This window comes from Pogona vitticeps, chromosome 6 (assembly GCF_051106095.1).
Source record: "Pogona vitticeps strain Pit_001003342236 chromosome 6, PviZW2.1, whole genome shotgun sequence".
Taxonomy (NCBI): Eukaryota; Metazoa; Chordata; class Lepidosauria; order Squamata; family Agamidae; genus Pogona; species Pogona vitticeps.
The window spans coordinates 39,015,415-39,035,672 of record NC_135788.1 but is presented as its reverse complement, the minus strand read 5'-3'; the positions used below and the strand labels follow the sequence as shown (position 1 = coordinate 39,035,672).

The following is a 20,258-nucleotide window of genomic DNA, read 5'->3' as shown; positions in this document are numbered from 1 at the left end:
TGCAGGGTTTGAACATCTGTAGAAGAAGGGTTCTCTTTCTTGCTCTGTTGAAACTGAAGTGGACCCTCCTAGTTTGAGTTCATCTTACCAGTTCCAGAATACAGAAAGTATTGTTGACACTATAAGGACAGAATGAGGAAAAAGGTGAGATTTAGGGCCACCAGATACATCAAGTACCTGAACCAGTGTGGGACAGCAAACATTCGAGACAGTTGTTGTTCTTGTTTGGGGGAAAAGGAAACCAATATGCATACACAGCAATGGACAGGCAGAAAATGGGGGTAAGGGTCATACATGGGTGACACAAGTACTGGAATGATTGTTTATTGGAGGACATCAACAGGTGTACTTTTCTATAGATATACTGTACATGCAGTTACAAATTCTCCCAGCAGTTTATACAAATATGAGTGAAACTGTAGAGGTAGTGGTGCAAATTGCCACTAATTGACAAAATGCCACGTCTTCCTGGTTGTGTTCCTGTCATGCAACCAGGAACACAACTAGTATCTCATTAATTAAAGAACTGCTGGATAGCTCAGTGATTTAGGTATCTGGCTGTGGAGCCAAAGGTTGGGGGTTCAATTCCCCACTGTGCCTCCTTAACAGGGGCTGGACTTGATGATCCATAGGGTCAATTCCTGCTCTGCAGTTCTAAGATAGTGGCAATTTGTTCCCATGATTTACATGATTTCATGTATGCGTACATAACTTGCCAGTATCAGTTAGAAGTAATTAAAGTGTTGTTGTGCAGCAGAACAAATCAACATTCTACAAAGAAAATCTAAAAGCAAGGGCAGCCCAAACAAAAAAAATAGCTTTGAAACTCCCATTAATACTTGTTGAGAAACAGCTTTGTGTTTGGGTGAGAAATGGTTAACTGATAAAAAAGCATCAGTTTGTGGGATTTCCCACTGTATAGTATCATTTTGTGAACAGTGATGAGCAGAAGAGGGTATCCTGCAGAACATCTTGACTACTGGTACGGGTGTTGTCAATATTCAGGCTGCTCTTTGCTATGTAAAACTTGGCATCTTTTTTCCCTGCTGGCAACACAGGCATGATATTTTGCAGCAATATTGGGCCATTTCCTGGTGTTTTGAATTGTGGATATAGAAGCACAATATCCCACATTCATGAACTGGAGGTTTTTTTAAGAATTGAATTGTATTATAATCGTTAAATGTTGTTAATCCAAATAGAGAGGACAAAAATTAGTTGGGCCTTACTTTAGCCTTTTAGCACCGTAGTGGTTCCACATTGCTTCTGCAATCACTGTAGAGTTTTCCCTGTAATTTGAGTTACTCCACCAATGCTCCTTGATCACTTCTACATTATTCGCTAACTTCTTCCTTTACCCCAACTCTGCCTTCAGAGATCCAGCTGCACTGTTACTTAACAGCTATTTTAATGTCATCTCCACTGTAGGTTTATTTTCAAAGATGTATTCTGGATCATTCATTCCCATTTTAAAAAAATATCTCATTAAACATCTATTCAGGGCTCAGGCTGGTTTCAGTATTGCTTCAAACAGTACAGGAAGAGATTTGGAAAGCCAAAGCAAAGAGTAGGTACCAAGTGAGGAAAGTGGATTGAGAAATATGAATGTGTATATACCGTATTTTTCTGTGTATAAGATGCTACTTTTTCCTAAAATCTTTAGTGTAAAAATTGAGGGTCATCCTATACATGGAAGTAAGCTGAGGAGAGACCAACATGGCCCATACCTTGCAATTGCAAACAGGCTTCCTTCAGTCCCGAGGCTTAGCTGCCTCCAGTCACAAGGCTTAGCTTCCTCCGGTCATGAGCATTATGTAACTGAGGTCAGTTGATGCTGAACGAACCAATTGCAACAGTGCTCAGATGCAACAGGGACTCCTAGTGTCTGAGTATTCTGAGCCCAGAGGCTGAATAAACTTAAAGTGTGATGCATAATATGAAAGTACTGGTATGTAAATGTTCTGATTACTAAATAAAAATGTGTTCTGTTTTATGTTTAAAATATTGATTTCTTCATTTTGAGTTAGAAAAGTGGGGGCATCTTATACATGGTGGTGTTTTATGCACAAAAAATACAGTAGTCATCTTAGCTTAAGATTCATTGAGGGAATAAAATAAACCAATTAATTAGAGAGGAGGGTATTCAAAGGTAAGGCTGCAGCCTAAAAATGCTTCATAGTGCATTAAAACAATGCATAGTGGTCAGGAGTTCAATTCATCAATTCTTATTTGATTTGTCAGACATGCCTCTTCCTATGTTGTCTTCGGTAATGAAACCAAAAAGTTGGTATGATATAGTAGATAAAGACTGTTGAGCCAGAAACTGGGATGTTAGGGCTACTTCTCACTAAGTTTGGCAATTCATCGGGCATCTTGGGCCAGTCACTGACTCTCAGCCTGTCTTACCTCACAGCATTGTTGTGAGGGTGAGGTGGGGTCAGAAAGAAGAAGGGCCATGTATGATGCTTTGAGCATCTTTGATGGAAAGGTAAGATATAAAAATAACTAAATAGCCCGTAAGGATGTATTGTTAGTGATGCGGTCTGTGGGACTTCCCTTGAAAAAGATTCTGCAGCTGGTACAGAATACAGCAAGTAGAGACCCATAAATTTCCATAAATAGGGTGGATATAGGATTCTAGAAAAATCCTATACAGTATCTGATCTGTTCAAATACATAACACATAATGATAAGTCTCTCCTTAAAAAACTGTACATATTTCATATTACATTTGTTATATCTCTTGAAATAGAACCATATCTCTCAGTTCAGCAGATTCAAAAAAAATTTGAGCCACTTTACTATTACACATTACACATTTAAAGAATCACTGGTTTGTGAAATCCTTATTTTACAACTGTACAAGACTAAAAAGCATTAAAACTGACAAAAACACTCTATTGATCTTTCTGACAGGCAGCAGCCCTCTGAGTTTCCAGAAGGAACTTCCCACTAAATTCTTAATTACAAATATTTTATTTTAAAGATTAAATTTCCTTTTAATAGTATCACTCCTGTATTTTAAAGATTTGTTTCTCTCAGTTGTAGGTCATTATTAAACCACTGTTTACAGGTTGAAATTATTGTTCAGAATTATGGCTTAATTACGTAAAAATCATATATAGAAGATATAGAATATGATAAAAGAATACACTGTTGTGAGCAAACGGTCTGCAGGTGTAGCAGATGTGGAATTGAAATTAATAGGACAGAACTATAATTAAACTATAAGCCATCTGAAGAGAAGGGGGTCCTCTTGTCCAGCAGTATCATTAAGAGAAACTTAGTTTCTAAATATTTGAAAGAGCAATAAAAATTTACTAATGAGTTCAAAAACACTCCAACTTGGAACGTAATTCCTTCATGGCATCCCTTTTTATGAAGGCTGAGCTTGCTGAAGTCAAACCATATGGGAACTTAGTTCAGAGACAATGGAGTCCTTGGTTTATGGATGCTCTAAGAAAAATGTTACTTTTAAAAAGCAAATAGCAGTCAGTATCTAACCATTTAAAGTTGTATAAAGTGCTTACACCCATTGAGTTGAAGAGGTTTTAGTCATTAATGGTAACATTATGATTAGCAAAGCAGTCCAGTTTTTCAGCTGTCTACATCTATGAAAACAGATTGTCTCTAGGGAGTAAGATTTAATATTTCCAAGAGAAAATCTAAATGCAGAAAAGTTGGGGGAGGAGGATTGACTGATGGGCTTTGGTATGAGCAAAATAAGCTAAATCTACAAACGATTAGCACTGCATAATGAACTGGTAAAGAAGAAAAGGAGATTTCTGATAAAAGACTAATAACAAATCCCATTATGCCATGGTGCATTTTTCCTTTAAAGTATATTAGTTTTATCCATCCTCCCAAGTTGCATTAGGTAGCTGTGAATAAAGTCAGCTCAAATGCTTCCAGCATTGTTGAATTCTGATTCTTAATAGTTTGTGAAACATGAAAGGTGGGTGAGTTTAGGAAAAGGAGTAACTGCTATTTAAAGTGATAGGCTTCCTGCAGAGTCTAAGTAATGTTTGTGGCACTGAAAGGTAATAGTTTCCTGTAGGCTAGTCACTGAGGGGTGATTTTTCCACTATTAGGTGGAGCATGTTGTGCAGAATGTTGTTAGAATTAATTGTACAAAATTAGTTTTGCTCAGTATTCCTCCCACACCTTCTATTGTAACTGACAAAGTTTTATAAGCAGATATTCATAGAAAACTGAAGACATTTTTCATTTTTACTATATTGTTTATAAATCTGTTGTATTTCTTAACTTGCTGCTGGTAGTGCCCAGTCATTGCTGAAGTTACCTCTGACTTACCCAGATGAATATTGCAACCAAAACATTTAATGTGATGATTAATGTTATCGTAAAATAATGTTCAGATGTCCAAGTCATTTTAAAAAGAAGAAAAGCACTTTAAGTAAAACTATGAACCTGTGTAAACTGGTACAAAGTGTTATAGACCTTACCAAATATCTGTCCACAACTAACTTAAGGTAAAATGTCAAAATCCCTTACATACTCTCAGTTTGAATCCATATTGTGATATTTGAATTAGAGTTGACACATTGAAATTTATGAAACTAAGGTTAGTTATAACTTATGAGTAACTTAAATCCTGCTGATGTATGTGAATCTACCCTAATTCTGAATAAATTTGGATTCAACAGACTCTCATAAATAGCTAGAAAACATCTATTTTAAAGTGTTTTGTTTTTTTTTTTGCAAACCAGTAATGTCTGCTCAGTGTACAGTGCTATTTTTGATATGCTCTGTTGAATTTCTTTTTAGGCGATGGGTAAGGCTTCTATTTGGAAGAGAGTTTCCTCTCCAGGACCTTCTAGTTGTCTGGGATGCTTTATTTGCTGACAGCATCATGCTTGATTTGGTTGACTACATTTTCCTAGCCATGTTGCTGTATATTAGAGATGCCCGTGAGTATCTGTCATGTTATATTTCAGAAACACTTACAACATTTAAAAAATATTCATTACCTTTTTAACTGGAATACATGAAAAAGAGTAAGTTTGATTGGAGATTGTTTGTATAAAATTTTTTACAGTGTATAAAAACAATATTATTTAAAATCATTTTAATGCTCTTATTCTACTCTTATTCTGACCAAGTTATTTTGATACACAGAATTGTATATTGCATTCCATAAAACAGAGGAACCAAACTAAGTATAGAGCACCACCTTCTGCCAGATGTGGTGTATTGAGTAAAACTCTACATTCTGATGATGTATATTCTATGCTGTATATTTTTAAACAAGGGAATAACATATTAATAAGTAATAGCCTTCTAAAGTACAAATCATTTTCTATTATTTACATACATTTTTCCTTTACCCTTCAATAAAAAATTTAAAAATAATCAAATGCTTACTAAAGGTCTATAAATTGTGAATATAACACACGTCCATGGGAAAGTTTACATCAAGTTTTAGAGCATTGATTTTTATTTATATATATAAATTTTATTTATATATATAAATACTTTTTTATTTATATATATAAATACATGGAGCTTTGGCATAAATAAAAAGTTTTATTAAGTAAATATAGATATTATCTATAACTAGGGATTCTATGGGTTATGTGTTAAAGCCAGCCCACCTTTCCAGGATGGGTTGTTTTTTTCCTAAATCTGATAACCTTCCAAATACAAGTCCATACAGTTTTTGTGGATAAGTTTGTTAAGTATTTGCATGTCTTAGTTGATGCAGAAGAATCCAGCACACCTGTAGATACTGTTTCAGAGCCAAATCTTGCAAACAATCAGTCACACTTGAATTTTTGATGGACTCCGTTTCCTAAGATACCCTGCTCCAGTAGTTGGCTCCAAAAATGCATTTGGATTAAAATTCATGAGACCATTTAAAAAATGAGCTTTTCCAGCCTATTATTTTGGCTTACTGTTGCTTCTAGAGCACATGGAATTGATGCTAACTCATCTCCTTCCAAAACTGTTTGAAAATTTACTGAAGCTTCTTTTTGTCCTTCTTACTGTTTCTTTCACAGATCACAGTTCTCCAAAATGGCTGAGAAACCTATATTCTGGTGCTCAAGTTTTATAAAAAGAAGGGAACACTGGCTAACATCCAGTAGAAAGTCACAAGTAGAGTAGAGCCACTGAATCAGTGGAATTTATGGAAGAGTTGATTCACCAAATCCTCTTTGATTCAATGGGTCTACTCTAGTTGTGACTTCCCACTGGATTTCAGGCACTGTAACATTGCCTCCCCTCCCCCCCCCCCAAATCACAACATTATAAACTAAGCTGCTGGCAATTACCACATACAAAAATACTCCCAAATAAGGCAGCTACAATGTAGAGGGTATTTGTTGTTGCTGGTGGTGGTTAGTTCTAGCTTTTTTTAAAGGCATGCTAAAGTATTGGGGACATGGCCAGCTTTACATTATTACTGCAGTGAAAGAACTGGTTGTATTTCTGTCTCCTGTCATGGTAGAGTCCTCAAGTGATAAAACATATTTTGAGCAGTAAACAGCTGATGAGGATCTCAAGGGTGTCACACTATATAATTCAGATCTTGTTAGCTATCAGTAGATGGTCTTTCAGAATTCTTTGCCCTTTCTAGGCTGAAGGTTTCAAGGAAAGATTTCACCAGATTTAGCAATCTTTTGCGTTGAAGTTCTTGAGTCCATCAACAGAGACAAGTGCAAGGAGAAAACTTGCTAAATAGAACACAATTAGAACTGTGTTTATAGGACAGAGATGAGAAAGAGGTGTGCCCCTGGACCCCCAGCACTTTCTCATACTGCAAAGAAATACTTAAATATTTGGGGGGATAAATAGGGCAAAAATGTTCTTTTATGCATTCATTGCAAGTTAACTCCAAAGAATCTTGCTTCTCTTTTTATTATGCTCTTTTGGCTTGTGGTGAGCAAATAATTCTGCTTGTATCTTTCAAATAATTGCTATAAATTAGAAATTATTCTGGTGTCATAATTTATCAGCTGCTCTTTATTCTGAGCTTACAATATACAATTTGAATGCAGAAAGGCTGCCTTCTTCTGTCTTGAAGATGAGATAGAGGTAGAATGAAGTATTATAAAAAAGTATGCCTCTCTTCATCTTACGCCTGTGAGGAATATCACTATCACACCCACCAAAGAATAGAAGAAAGCAGTTTTCATAAAGACAGACTACAAGCTATTATATCCTCTGGGGAAGGGAATTTCTTGATGCCAGAAACCACTCAACAAAAATCATCTCTGAAGGTCTAATATTATCAGTATTTTTTCATGCTAAGGAAGGCTTAACATCTGGCAGTGTTCTTTTTCTGCTTTTGTTTTAGGTTTTGATGAAAGAATGGCTTCTTCTATGCTAGCTTGGTCTTTACAACATATTTTGTGTTTTGTTCTCTGAGAAGAAATAAGCATGTATTTACAGTTATTCCTCTTTCATAGTGAGTTACTTCTCCCAACAACAACAAAATCAAAAGATATTTTGTAATCACTAAATCTGCCACTACTGTTTGCTTTCTGTGGGGGATGATAGCCCACTACTTAGTCAAATACTACTGAGAATAAATGATACTGGGAATAAAAAAACACTGAAGCTGATATTTTGTAGTTTACATTATATGGGAAATACATACGAGCAAGATATGCTATCTATGAAGGCATTTATCAAGCCATTTTGTTCAATAAGGTTATGAGCAAGGTTTCACATAAAACCAGAACATGCCAAAATTGCACCACATGGCTTCTGAAGTTTAAATGATCCCAAGTACTTTGGAAATAGCTTTGAAGTATTTTCATTGTCTCCTGCTATCCCTTGTTGTCAGCTGTCCTTTACCTATGCCTCCCTCACTGATTTAAACAAACAGCATTGTGGAATATTTTGCCCTTTTTTGTAGCAACCTTTTCCATGCTGGTGAGTCTTATCTGATCACATTATTGTGATAAAGTAATCATCATGCTGGTGAGTCAAAAATGACAGCAGCTGAGTAACCACTTGCTCCCTTAACAACATCCCTGTTTCAGCTGTGTTCTTTGATGACAACATGATGGGATTCTAAGTGATAAAACATATTTCCTGAAATATCAAGCTGCTTTCCTTTATCCTTGTTTTTTTTCTAAGTAAAACTGCTTCCTTGCCTAGCCTCATAGCATGAGTTACACTCAGAAGGATGGAAGGGCATATTATAATTCCACTTTAAAAAGAAGTGGTGATTCAAAGCAAAGCAAGGGTATACAGGTGAGATGTGAAACTCTCCCTTATGTTTTGCAACCTTGATTATTTACAATTTAAAAAATTTAATGTTGATTTAATTTAATTTTAATATAAGGTGGGAAGGTGGAAGGGTGGGAGTTATTTCTAGTCACAGAGCTCCGCTGGAATAAAAATGTTTTGTGTTTTATTTTTTAAATTTAAAAAAGCAGGCTTGCTGGGCAAAATGCTCAGTTCCACTCTCATGTACATCACTTTAAATTGCCGATCTCCACTACTCACAGGGGATTCCGTACCAGAACATTATTTAAAATGGTATGCCCACTGCTAACGTGAGGAGAATAAACTGCTCATGAGCTCAAAAAAACAAAAACAAAAAACCTTCCTTCCCATCCATTGGAAGCTTGCAAACTTTTTCTTCATTTGTTTATTTAAGATATTTCTAAATGGCTCATTATTAACAAATAATCTCAATTAGTGAACAGTATGAGAATTAAGCAAAGCAAAACAAAATGTTAAAAATAGGGTAAAAACACTTGATAAACAAGGGTAAGGTAAAGGTAAAGGTTCCTCTTGACATTTTCAGTCCAGTCGTGTCCAACTTTAGGGGGCGGTGCTCATCCCGTTTTCAAGCCGTAGAGCCAGCTCCTGTCCGAAGACAGTTTCCATTGTCACGTGGCCAGCGTGACTAGGGAACGCTGTTTTACCTTCCCACTGAGGTGGTACCTATTTATCTACTCACATTTGCATGCTTTCGAACTGCTAGATTGGCGAGGAGCTGGGACAAAGTGACAGGAGCTCACTCCGTTGCATGGATTCGATCTTACGACTGCTAGTCTTCTGACCCTGCAGCACACAAAGGCTTCTGCGGTTTAGCCTGCAGCAGCACCACGTCCCGATAAACAAGGGTAGGATTCAGCATTAAGAACTGGGAAAGGCTTGAACTGTGTCTTAAGAAAATGATGAAAACAAATTGCAGAAAATACTTCTGCAATTACTGAACATTTGGAATTCTGGGGTTGTACTGTACATATGAAAATAAAACATGTGACAGTTCCCTCACATCCAGGATAACCAACAATACAATCAGAACATAAACTCAGTAATCAGAGTCAAGTGAAGGATCTTGTTAAACCTTCCTAGTAGGCCTTTCTGTCCCCTGGTTTACTGCCATCAAGAGATGCAGGGAATAACATTTATCACATAAAGATATTTACTTCATTTCCTTTCTCAAAAAAATAATTTAACATTTTGGTGCCTGTAATACAGTTTTATTCAGTAGAAACTTTTAAAATGTGCTAATAATTAGTTCTTCTAACGGCTTCTAATGGAAATCTAGTGCTTTCCCAATACCTCAGAAATAATCTTAATTCTAGTTAATTTTCTAGACAGCTAAGAGCAGCAGCTTTATATGTTGGATACCTGCAAGGGCATATAGCTAATGCAAATAAAGAATTTCTCTCTGTGTTGGCTAGAAACTGAATAATACACTTGAACCTTACTTTGGCAGAATAATAAGAGATTTTGGCAGAGTAAGAAGCTTTACCATTCTGATAAATGTGTAAGTCTCTTATCGTTGCTCCTCCTCTTTTCTTGAATTTGAGCAACAGATGTAAGAATATTTATTTCTTTTCATTTAGATTACAGCCCTTAAACAGACTTGCTTTGGGGTACAAAACCCATTTTGTAAGCCAGGATACAATGTTTAGTTAGCCAGAACCCCGTCAGTAACTAAGGCTGTAATTTCACACACACTTTTTCATAACATAAGGCTTACTTCTGAATAAATACATAGGATTGTGCTCTAAAAGAGCCATTTTCAACTTCTTTTAGCCACAGCCATAAAGACAATATGAAAGAAATATAGACCGACTCAGGATTCTATAAGGTGCATAACAAACCTTGTAAAGGAACGTGTGAGGAATTGTTTCCAGTCTGTGGCCACCTTCAAATGTGCCAGCTCCCCACCCCCAGGGGATGACATATGGCCCCTGTTGAGAATAGCTGCTCTAAAATGTGATACTTTTTAAGCTTCCTCATATCAGTATTTGAAGCTTCATTACCATATCCATTAAGGTGTTAGTACATCCATTTGGGTTTTGTTAAGGTTTGTGTTTTTTTTAAAGAAAGGCTGCAGTCCTAAACACAAAGTAGAGATTTATGGGACCATACCACAAGTATCAGGTTTGCATGAGGCAGAAAACTCTATTGTCTAGAGTAGCTCTATATGCCAACAGCAGAAGAGTTGTGTACCCTCCCAACATTTATCTTGATCACATTATAAAGGGCCTTCTCTCAGTTTCTTTATAAACAAATTTAAAAATGGTTCATATCAATATTTTAATCTTAATTATTGAATTAGATCTGTTCACCAAAATAACCTTTACAAATGATAACATTTTTAAAGAGTAGCCTTGGCAGCCAGACGAGTGGTATAGAAGTCAAATAAATAAATATAAATAAATATCACTCCAAAACTTGTTTTGAAGAGAGGGGCCAAAATTAAAGTCTAAAATCTGGTTTCAGTTAGAGTATTGAAAAACATATTTGAAGAAAATAATCAAATGTTTCATAAAACCCTTTTAGGACAAACTAACTGCTTTTAGCATTTTTATTTATGTTAAGAGTGTATAAAGGATCCTTATCATAACTGCTTGACAATATGTTACATTTGATTTGATTGGTTCTCTGTAACACATAGTCCATTATACTTTGCAGAAAGAACTCTTGACTGAGCCTATTGTATTACATTCATTATGCTAACTTCAAGGAGAAAAGGGAAAAAAGCAGGTATCTGAACATGTACAAGAAAAACAAAAGGAGAGGGAAAGAAACAGGCAGAACAGATAAAGAATGAGTAGGATAAGTGAGTGCTTTACAAATCAAAGCAGATGTATAAAAATTACAAGCTGTCGGATCAGCAACGGAAATGAAGATGATAAAGTGGTTCCCTATACAGATTATAATTATTCATTTTGCCCAGTCCTGCATCTTTTCCTCACAAACCTCTTCAGGGAGAAATGGGAAGATACTGAAGGAGATGAGGTTGACTCACATGAAAAGAGGAAAAATCAGTCTAGTACGTCTCTAAGGCTATAAAACAGTCAATATATTTCGGATTTCATTTAATCACAATGATTTTTGTCTAGGCTCCAAGAAAATTCTCACAGACATTTTTGATTTATGAAAAGAATATTTCTAAATGGAAGTTCTCAAAACTGTGATGTTGTTCTTATGTGTATTTATAGTTAGCACCAATGTAGGTACTGCCTGTATGGTGAACAGTGTAGGAATAATTAATGGACACTACTTTGATAGTTTCTGCAGATGGATTGCTGCGATTTAGATTGTGTTAAAGAAATGAAATATTTTACATAGTTATCCCAGAAAATATATATTTAATTTAGTTTATAATTAGCTTCACTTCTACCATGCCTCCAAAAGGACTGTTGGATGGTAACAAAATTGAGGATAGACAGCAAACTATTAAAGCTTATTAAAATATGTAATGACCTTTTAAGAAGAAATAGTAAGAAGCTGTATTGCTGTTTTTTAAAGATTAACAGAAAAGGAAATGGAAATGATTTGTAAATCGCTCTTGTTTTCACCATGTAACGTTCACGTTTTCCAAATAAGGGATAAGTGACATGTAACCCATGGGCTGCATTCAGCCTCCTAGACTCCCAAATATGGGCACCCTGGATCCACAATTTAAAAAGAAAAGACTTTTTTTCTAGCTCAAAAAGTCCCCTTGTATTCTTTAGGAGGCTTGAGGACAATTCTCCACTGATGTGGGTCTACTTCAGTGGTTTAAGATGAAGGAGGGCATTTCCCCCCCCCCAAAACAAAACCCCAGATATTTCAGAGGCAGCAAACGGCATGAAAAGAAGAAAAGAACGATTGATATTTTGGGGGCAGGGGGAAGGGAAACAAATATGGATGTCAAGGGATGGGCATGTACCCACTTCAACCTATGGAAATTGCTCACATTTTATCCCATAAGAAAAAGAGGCCTGGTGATACTGGACTGAATTCCAGTTTAGTCTGTATTAGAGTCACTGACAATTACCACTTTTTTCTTTAGTATTACCGTACTCTAGGTATGGCTATATTTGGATCCCAACTTGTGCCTTTCCAAAACAATGCCAGATGAAAGGCAAACTATTCTTTCATGTTCTACTGTTCACGTGAGAAAAACTGTGGTCATATTTCTTGTTGTTTTTAGTGATATCAAGCAATTATCAGACCTGTTTGGGACTACTCATGCATTATCCCCCTATTGGAGATGTCCATTCATTGATCATGAGAGCTCTTTTTCTCAGAGATCCAAAGGTAAGTAATGCCAATCATATATAGTAGCTTTATCCTCGTTAGCCTTTAGCAATTTTGCTTTCTAATTCTGAGATAGAAACCTGTTTCTTTGAATTTTTCCCATGCCCTCCACTGAGGGAGCCTTCCCCATGCCTTCTAATACTTGCAAGTAAACATTGAAGTTGATGTTCTGTATTTATTCATTTACTGGCATCCATTAATAGTGACAAATCATGTCAAAGGTAAATAGAGGCTTTGAATCATAAAACAGAAGGAGTCATAACATTGGCTGTTATGTATCCAATAACATAGCACCAATCTCCTGTGCCCTCCAGGAGTTTGTAACCTCCCCCAGCTGTTCAGCTTCAAATAAAGGCCTTTTTTTTTCTGGCGGGTTCTAGAGGTGTGATTTGCTCTTTTGAGGCCAAAAGGCTTTCCCAGGAAGTCAACAGCAGAGGAGTGTATGTTTTTCCAAAATGGCAAAAATTGCCTTCCAACTCTCAAACATTGTACACTTCTGCACTAGTGATTGCATACGTTCAGAGTGAACATAATGGTGGTATCCAGTACTGGTTTTGTTGTGTGAGCAGTTGTGCAAGTGGTTGCACCAGATTCACACAATGATTTGCATGACTTGTGGAATAGTATAATCCAGTGCAACTGCACTAAAGTGAAAGCAATACCACTTGCATAATGCAGGATACTACATTTTTACTATCCTTGCTACCCTATAAGTTTCTACAGCCCATAGACAGCACTTTAGATGTTGGAGGGCCGTCCAGAACAGTACAGGATTCAGAGGACTGCAGTATTGATTAGCTATAGTCTGGTCCCCCACCCGAAATGAGCAGAAACAATATACCATTACTGTAAAGCCACTATTGGTGGTGGCAGTCCAGGATATTTAAAATATTATGCACTAAATATTTCTATAGGCAAGATTATCTTTAGCAAATAACATAAGTTGTTCAAAATGGAGGCATGAAAAAGTGGCTCCATAAAGACTTACTGAGTCTGTTCATAAAATGAATGGTAGAAGGCAACAGCTTTTATCTCCATATATGTGAGGTGAAATGTGAAATACAGCTGGAGTAGCAAGCATCCTCAGTCTTTTATAATCTAGAATCAATAATAAAGAAATACTGCTTAGGCTAAACCTTTATTTCTGTGGGAGCCACTTTTAGACTGTGAAGAAATTATGTAGTCTTCTTAATTGCTGATTGTTTTCTTTAAGAAATAAGTGAAATTCCTACAATGATTATTTTACTTCTTTTTGAAGTGTTGTTATTTTAATAATTTTTATGCTACTGTGTGAATACTCAGCTTTTTACTTGTACATAAATGTTTCCCTTTTGATGATAAACAAGATCCATCACCTGCCACAGCATCTAAAAGTGTGTCTTACAATTCTGGAGATTCTGCAGACGCAGGTATTAAACATGTTTGAGATGATGCACTTGAAAAACATGACACCATTCCTTCCAGAAAACACTTCTTAACTAGGTTTGTAACTGTGCATTCTGGGAAATAAAATCTGTAATATATTTTATGACTTTTTGGGTCCCCATAACAAGTAGAAGGGAGATCAAGGCGTTAAAAAAAATCTGAAAACAGGGGTAAATGTTGGTAATCATTTTAAACAAAATAATGAGATCTGCTTATTTTAACTCTCCAAAGGAGATTTCTCATACTTTTCACAGTGTGTGCTCAGTGTTAACTACAGGCATTTCATACTTTTTCATAAAGTGATGCTAATAGGTTTTACACATAAAGTAGGCAAGACTGTTCTTTTTAGAGTAGTGCAGAGTTTTTAAATTCATGTTTGAGGGAAATAGAACTGATTTTTTTAATATGAGCATTTTAAATGATTTCCTAGAAAATCACTTGTGAATTCTTCCACTCCTCTCACAGTCTAACTAGCTGTACTGTCTGGAAAAGATTGTTTTTATGGAGCAGTCCTGTCTGCTCCCATTGGTGGAGTGCCACTGAGTTTGGTGGGCTTACTCTGTTATGTATGCACAGGAGTGCAGTCCTCGTATTTTCTAAGAAATCAATTAATATCATGACAAAAACAATCAAAATCAAAATAAAATAGTTGCCAACTCCACATATTCCTTGTTGTATTTTTGCTCACTCTTAAGGAAGCATTGTTGCTTCTTAGGAAGACGATCTGCAGCACAACCTGTGATCCATCTTGACTAGTATGTGCCTAATTTCAGCCTGGAAACTAAAATTCTATAGGAAGATTAAATAACTAGTAATATTACTTAGGTCAAGTGCCTGTCATACCACTATCATTACTGACCTTTATATTCTGCCTTTGCATATCTGCTTCTATCCTACATAATATGCACACTTTCATGTGTTCTTTTCATTCGTATCAATCATTTGTACATTTAGCTCACTTCTGTAGTGTCTCTAAAACATCCAGTCTTCCTTCATGAAGATTGCTTTGAGTGCAATACCTGGAAAAATGAGAGTTTTTTGAAAGGTAGAAGCGTTAACTATTTTAATTCATGTTTGTGGATAATAGAACTACTGTAGTTTATATCTGAGCATCTAAAATGATTTCCCGTGAGAAGATTAGATTGGCTTGATTTTCTCTCAGGAAAAGCAGGATATAAGTAAAATAAATAAACCATGAGACTTTGTAAAGCAAAAGGATCTCAAATTGTGGAAAAATAAAAGTATTGCATTCTGAGTTAGGCTTTCATATGGTTTTTGAGTAATTTATGTAGAACAGATTTAAAATTTGTCAGATCTTCGTTTCCTGACTTCACTAACAATGGTTAGGTTTTGTATCACTTGACTTTCCTTCCTTCCTTCTTTCCTTCCTTTCCAGAGCTTCTAAAGTGTGTTAGAATAAACCTTATTTTCATACACAGCATTTTACAAGTGGTCCCAAAGTAAGGACATATGGGAAGAACAGCATCAAGGTGTTTTAAAGCAATGCTAGCATTTATTTGTTTGTTTGTTTGTTTGTTTGTTTGTTTGTTGCATTTATACCCCTCCTATCTAGTCGAAAGACCACTCTAGGTGGAGTGGATCTTGGCTTAATCATACTTTTGTGGACCCTATTCATATCAGTGGGATTTAGATTAATTGTGATTAACTTGAGTCCTGTTGATTTCAATGGTTTTGTTCCAAGTTGGATTAAGTCTAGATTCAACCCGATGTCTTTAACAGCAAACTGTAGTCTCCCAATTTCCATCTCCAGGTTTTGAAACATATTGCAAATATAAATGCACTTAGTCATCCAGCCACACTTCTTCAGAATGAAAATATACCTATGAAAATCATGCTGATGTGAAAAGGACAATATCCTTGAATGCATATATGTGTTCTCAGGGAAAAAGCATCTCTTTGCCAAGGCACCTAGAGAAGGTGTTTGCTGTATTTTTACTATCCTGCAGTTCTCTCTCTTTTTTTTTTCTTTCTGGGTGCATCACCACCAATGAGAAGTGTCGTTAATTTCCAAAGCAGACGCTTTCAGATGGAAAACAGATACATAGGAATGGCAATCACAAAAATATAAAGCGATTAAAAAACAGTTCTAACTAGAGTTGTTCAAATAAAGAAAAATTAAAAACTCAATTAGAAACAAAAGTCATAGAAAATGTGAACATATTGTGTTCCTTAAATAACCAGATGTTCTTTTCTTCCTGAAGGCAGTCAAGCCTAGGAATAAAAGGTTTTAAACTATTGTTTTAACTTAACTGTGAATTTTGCAAATCTGTTTTACCCTATAGCAAATAAAATTCTAATACAGCAACATAAGCAAAGTAGTTCTCATTTTGGGGTGTTCTGATTTCTCTATGGTTGTGCTAACCTTATCACGATGACTTATTGCGAAGCTAAATTGTTATATAGGACATTACCATTTCAGATTGTGTACAAGAAAACTTGCCAGCTAACTTTTTTTGAGTGCTTACAGTATTTGTCGCAAGTATTCCCGCCAAAAGAAACTTTAGCAAATCTCCGAGAAGTGACAATAGTGGAGCTGAAGTGATCTCAATATAAGGCAATTTAAGCACTGTTTGTTAATCATCATAAAGGAAGCCTAGAAGTTTCCATCTCTTTATATTATTCTATACTCACTTGGACCTTGGGATAGTTTTTGTCTAACAAGGTTTCCACATTGCACCAGAATATTTTAGGTGAGGGGCTGAAACATAAGCCCCCTGTATCCTAGCAAATGTTCATAGTGGCACTAAACAAATTGCAAGGGAAGCAAGGCCCTCTTTTTTGTTTAAGCCAGAGGAGTGGTTTCTCTGGCCAGTGCCAAATTTTTGTACAAACTAAATAAGCGATGATTTGTATCTTCTAAGTACAAAAAGACACAAATGTTAGATTAATGAACATGTTGGTGATGTTGTTGGGTCTCCTCAGCTTGACACAGTTTAGGGTTTCAGTTGCTGTATTTTAGCCCTTATGTCAAAAAGAGACAAGACCTGGCAGCTTTGGAATTAGAAACAGAGCTGTCTGAAGGAGCAAAGGACACAGGATTATCCTCTAGACTTGTTTGGCATCTTCGTGAGTTGCAAATTAGCTTATTTTTGTTTCATGATTGATCATCAAGAAGAAACAATGGACTCTATTTGCATATTGATTTCTGCCCTTTGATGAAAATATCCTTTAATTGCAAGGATGGGTTGGAAAGTTTGCTGATTTGATTTTAGTAACTGAACAGCAGATGCCTCATATGTCAGTGCCTTGCTGTGCATGTGCCATACCTAGCTGCACATCTGCAACATAATGACTTGATATCATAGTGCTGATTCAGTTACTGGCTACTTCACAAGGTGTGCTAATGCATATTAAACAGTGTGCTATTTTGATAAAAATTGATAAAAGTTTCATGCAATTTTTTACAATGGGGGAAAAATCAGCAGAAATTTATTAGTTAATAAAGGCTGTCTATAGAAACAAATGTGTTGATGAAAACCCTTGTGAATGTTTTTTTGATTCAAAGTACTAACCCAATTATGGATTGGTGCCCAGACCTAATCGTAATCTTAATCTAATACCAATACTCACCGTAACCCTTTTTAGAGCCCAGATTTCACACATCACAATTTCCACTGCTTCCTGACATGAAATGGTATTATTGTAAAGATGAAGATACGGTGAAAGCTGCAGTAAAGCAAGGGTAAAAGCAGAGACCTGGAATTCCTAGTTGACAGAACAGATAAAATGTATTGCTGTAGTAGAGGATTGTACTGAAAAAGAAAATACAACCTGAAACTGGAAATTCAGAAGCTGAATTTTTATTCAATTTATGAATTACCAGCCAAAGCTTTTTAATCAACTCTCATAACTCAAATATGAGATTTTGTTTTTCCCACACATAATCGAATCTTGAGCCATGCATGGTTTTAGTTTCTTCCTCTTAGTAATGTTTTAAAATTTTTATTAGTAGCTCTAAATAGGAATAAGAAAAATAATTCTCCAATACTGACTAGTACAACTAGCAGCGTTATGTAATCGTAGCATATGAGCCACAGCTTTGGCAGTGCAATTCTGAGTGTTTGGAGAGGAGTGAGCAAGTGGCAAGAAAGGAATACAGGACCTATTCTGTAGTATTATTCTGTATTAACTGGTGTTTAAACAGAACTTTAAATTATATTGAAACAAACAGTGTTCTGTTAAAACTCCCTTGAGTGGGGTTTCAAACATATTGAACTTGCTGCAGTTTTTATTTTTTTACTTGAATTGTTTTAGTCATGACTTTAAATTTGTTTTAGAATGTTCTTACCTTTTTTAGAATGATTTATGAGAGCTTTGCTCTGAAAGACAGTACAATATATAAGTTTTTTCAATAAATAAAATTATGAAAATGATTTTTGTAAGATACCTTCCAACAATATTTGATTCCTCCTTATGGGGGGGGAGATTTTTAGAAGGCAAATGCTGGGTCTTTCAGTCCTTATGGGCAGATCAGCTGCCTATTATCTGAAAATTAGATTTAGATAATAGATTTAGGAATATCAGTATCAAATATGCAGTCCGACTTCCCTGAAATTTATTTCTACTGAATGGAGCCAGAACAGAAAATAGTGAATATAAGTTAATACACATGCATTAAAAGATAAGGGAACATGATATTTATAAACAAGCAGTATTCAAGAAATAAACTGTATTATTTCAATCATAATAAATTAGACCAAAAATATGCTAAAAATGTAGTCTCTTTATTCATAAAGATGAGAAGAAGATCAAATGCATGATGAGGAAATAAATGGATTTTCTTTTCTTTTAAAGTATTAAAACGTTCCTTATGTCTGTTTTAAAAAGTTGTTATACATCAGGAAAACATAGAACTGCAAATCTGAAAGCTTCCTTCTTCGTTCCCATTAACATTTTGTCTTTTCCAACTCTGTTGGAATACTTCTGTGTGTATAACACTGATGATATCAGTTCCAGCTTTTCATTTTAAATTTCCTATTCGACCCAGGTTCTGAGGTTTCCTAGGGATTCCTTTCAATCTGAGATAGTCTTTGCTGGCCTTGTAATGGGAGAGGGAGTCTCTAATTTTTGAAAATCACTGCTGCCTGGAACTGGACTAATGACAGCAAATTTCAGACCTTAAAGATTTTCCTCCTCTGTCCCAAGCCCACCAAGTGTTCACCAGGTCTAAATTGAACCCTAGAGAAACTTAGGATCTGGAGGGGAAGTTGGAAACTTTTAATTAAAAATAAAAGCACACAGCTGGTGACATCATCAGCCTTGTACACATTGAGCTGTGCCAACAGAATTCTAGCCTATATATTTTCCAAACCAGTTTCTTTTTAATTATTATTGATTTCAGAGACTATGCAACACCTCTAGACATTGGTAAATATAAGATTTTATCTGAATGAATGCCTTGGTATAAAATATGTTTGGATTTCGGGCTGATATTACTCTCTTATTAATAATTTCTTTTTAATTAACATGGGAGTAATATAGTGTCTTCATAACAAATACTTGTTTAAAACTGCCTGTAATATTCTAATCATTTGGTTCTTCTTCGTGGCCTCTGTGAATCACACCTTGGGTGATCCGCACCTGCATGGAGCCTCATCAAAAAGTTCTAGAGCTTCTGTGGTAGCAAAAAATACATTAGAATAAGGCCCCTCCTCCCTCATATAAGTACCTTGGTGCCAAGGCTCCCCTTTCAGTTTCTTTCAACCGCCGCATTGAGAGCCTCATAGTTCTGCTTCTGTGAATAAAAAAGAGTTTATTCTTGATTCCTTCCTGTTATCAATCTTTTTTCCTTTAAACTTCTAGATACAAATTCATTAACATCAGATTTCTTTTCTTTTCTACTTCACTCGGCCTCTGACTGCAGCACACATACACACCTATAATCATCATTTTTTTTCTCCTCAAATTATTTTCTCCTGTTCATGGCCCCTTTGGGCCTGCTTAAACACTGTGTGGTCTATGATAACAAAATACCACTTTCCAACGGCCATGCCAAGTGTCTTTTTTTGCTTGGGAGAGGCACACCAGCCGTCCTCCTGCCAGCATTATAAGAACTTCAAGCACGGAATCCTCCATTCTTGCTTATCCAGATTAAAACTCTGTCTTTGGGAACAATCCCTTCAACTAACCAAAATGACCTACCTCCTTGTAAGGCCACCTCACAAACCAAAGCAATGGATAAGGCTCTTTCTGAATCCTCAAAACAACATCCACCGACCACACCATCCACTCCGACGCTCCATCCACTTTGTCTAAAATTTCAAAAACCCATTAAGTGCTCAATA

General features: G+C 35.9%; 1 protein-coding gene across 3 annotated transcripts in view; it reads left to right on the top strand.

Moving 5' to 3' along the window:
• The window catches only part of TBC1D5 (TBC1 domain family member 5), a 370,039-nt gene that overhangs the window by 291,079 nt on the left and 58,702 nt on the right, over positions 1 to 20,258 (top strand). For all 3 annotated transcript variants that reach the window (XM_020807289.3, XM_020807270.3, XM_078377254.1), the window contains 2 exons: positions 4,789 to 4,931; positions 12,422 to 12,528. In XM_020807289.3, coding sequence (XP_020662948.3) covers positions 4,789 to 4,931; positions 12,422 to 12,528 — 250 coding nt within the window. The remainder of the gene's footprint in view (positions 1 to 4,788; positions 4,932 to 12,421; positions 12,529 to 20,258) is intronic.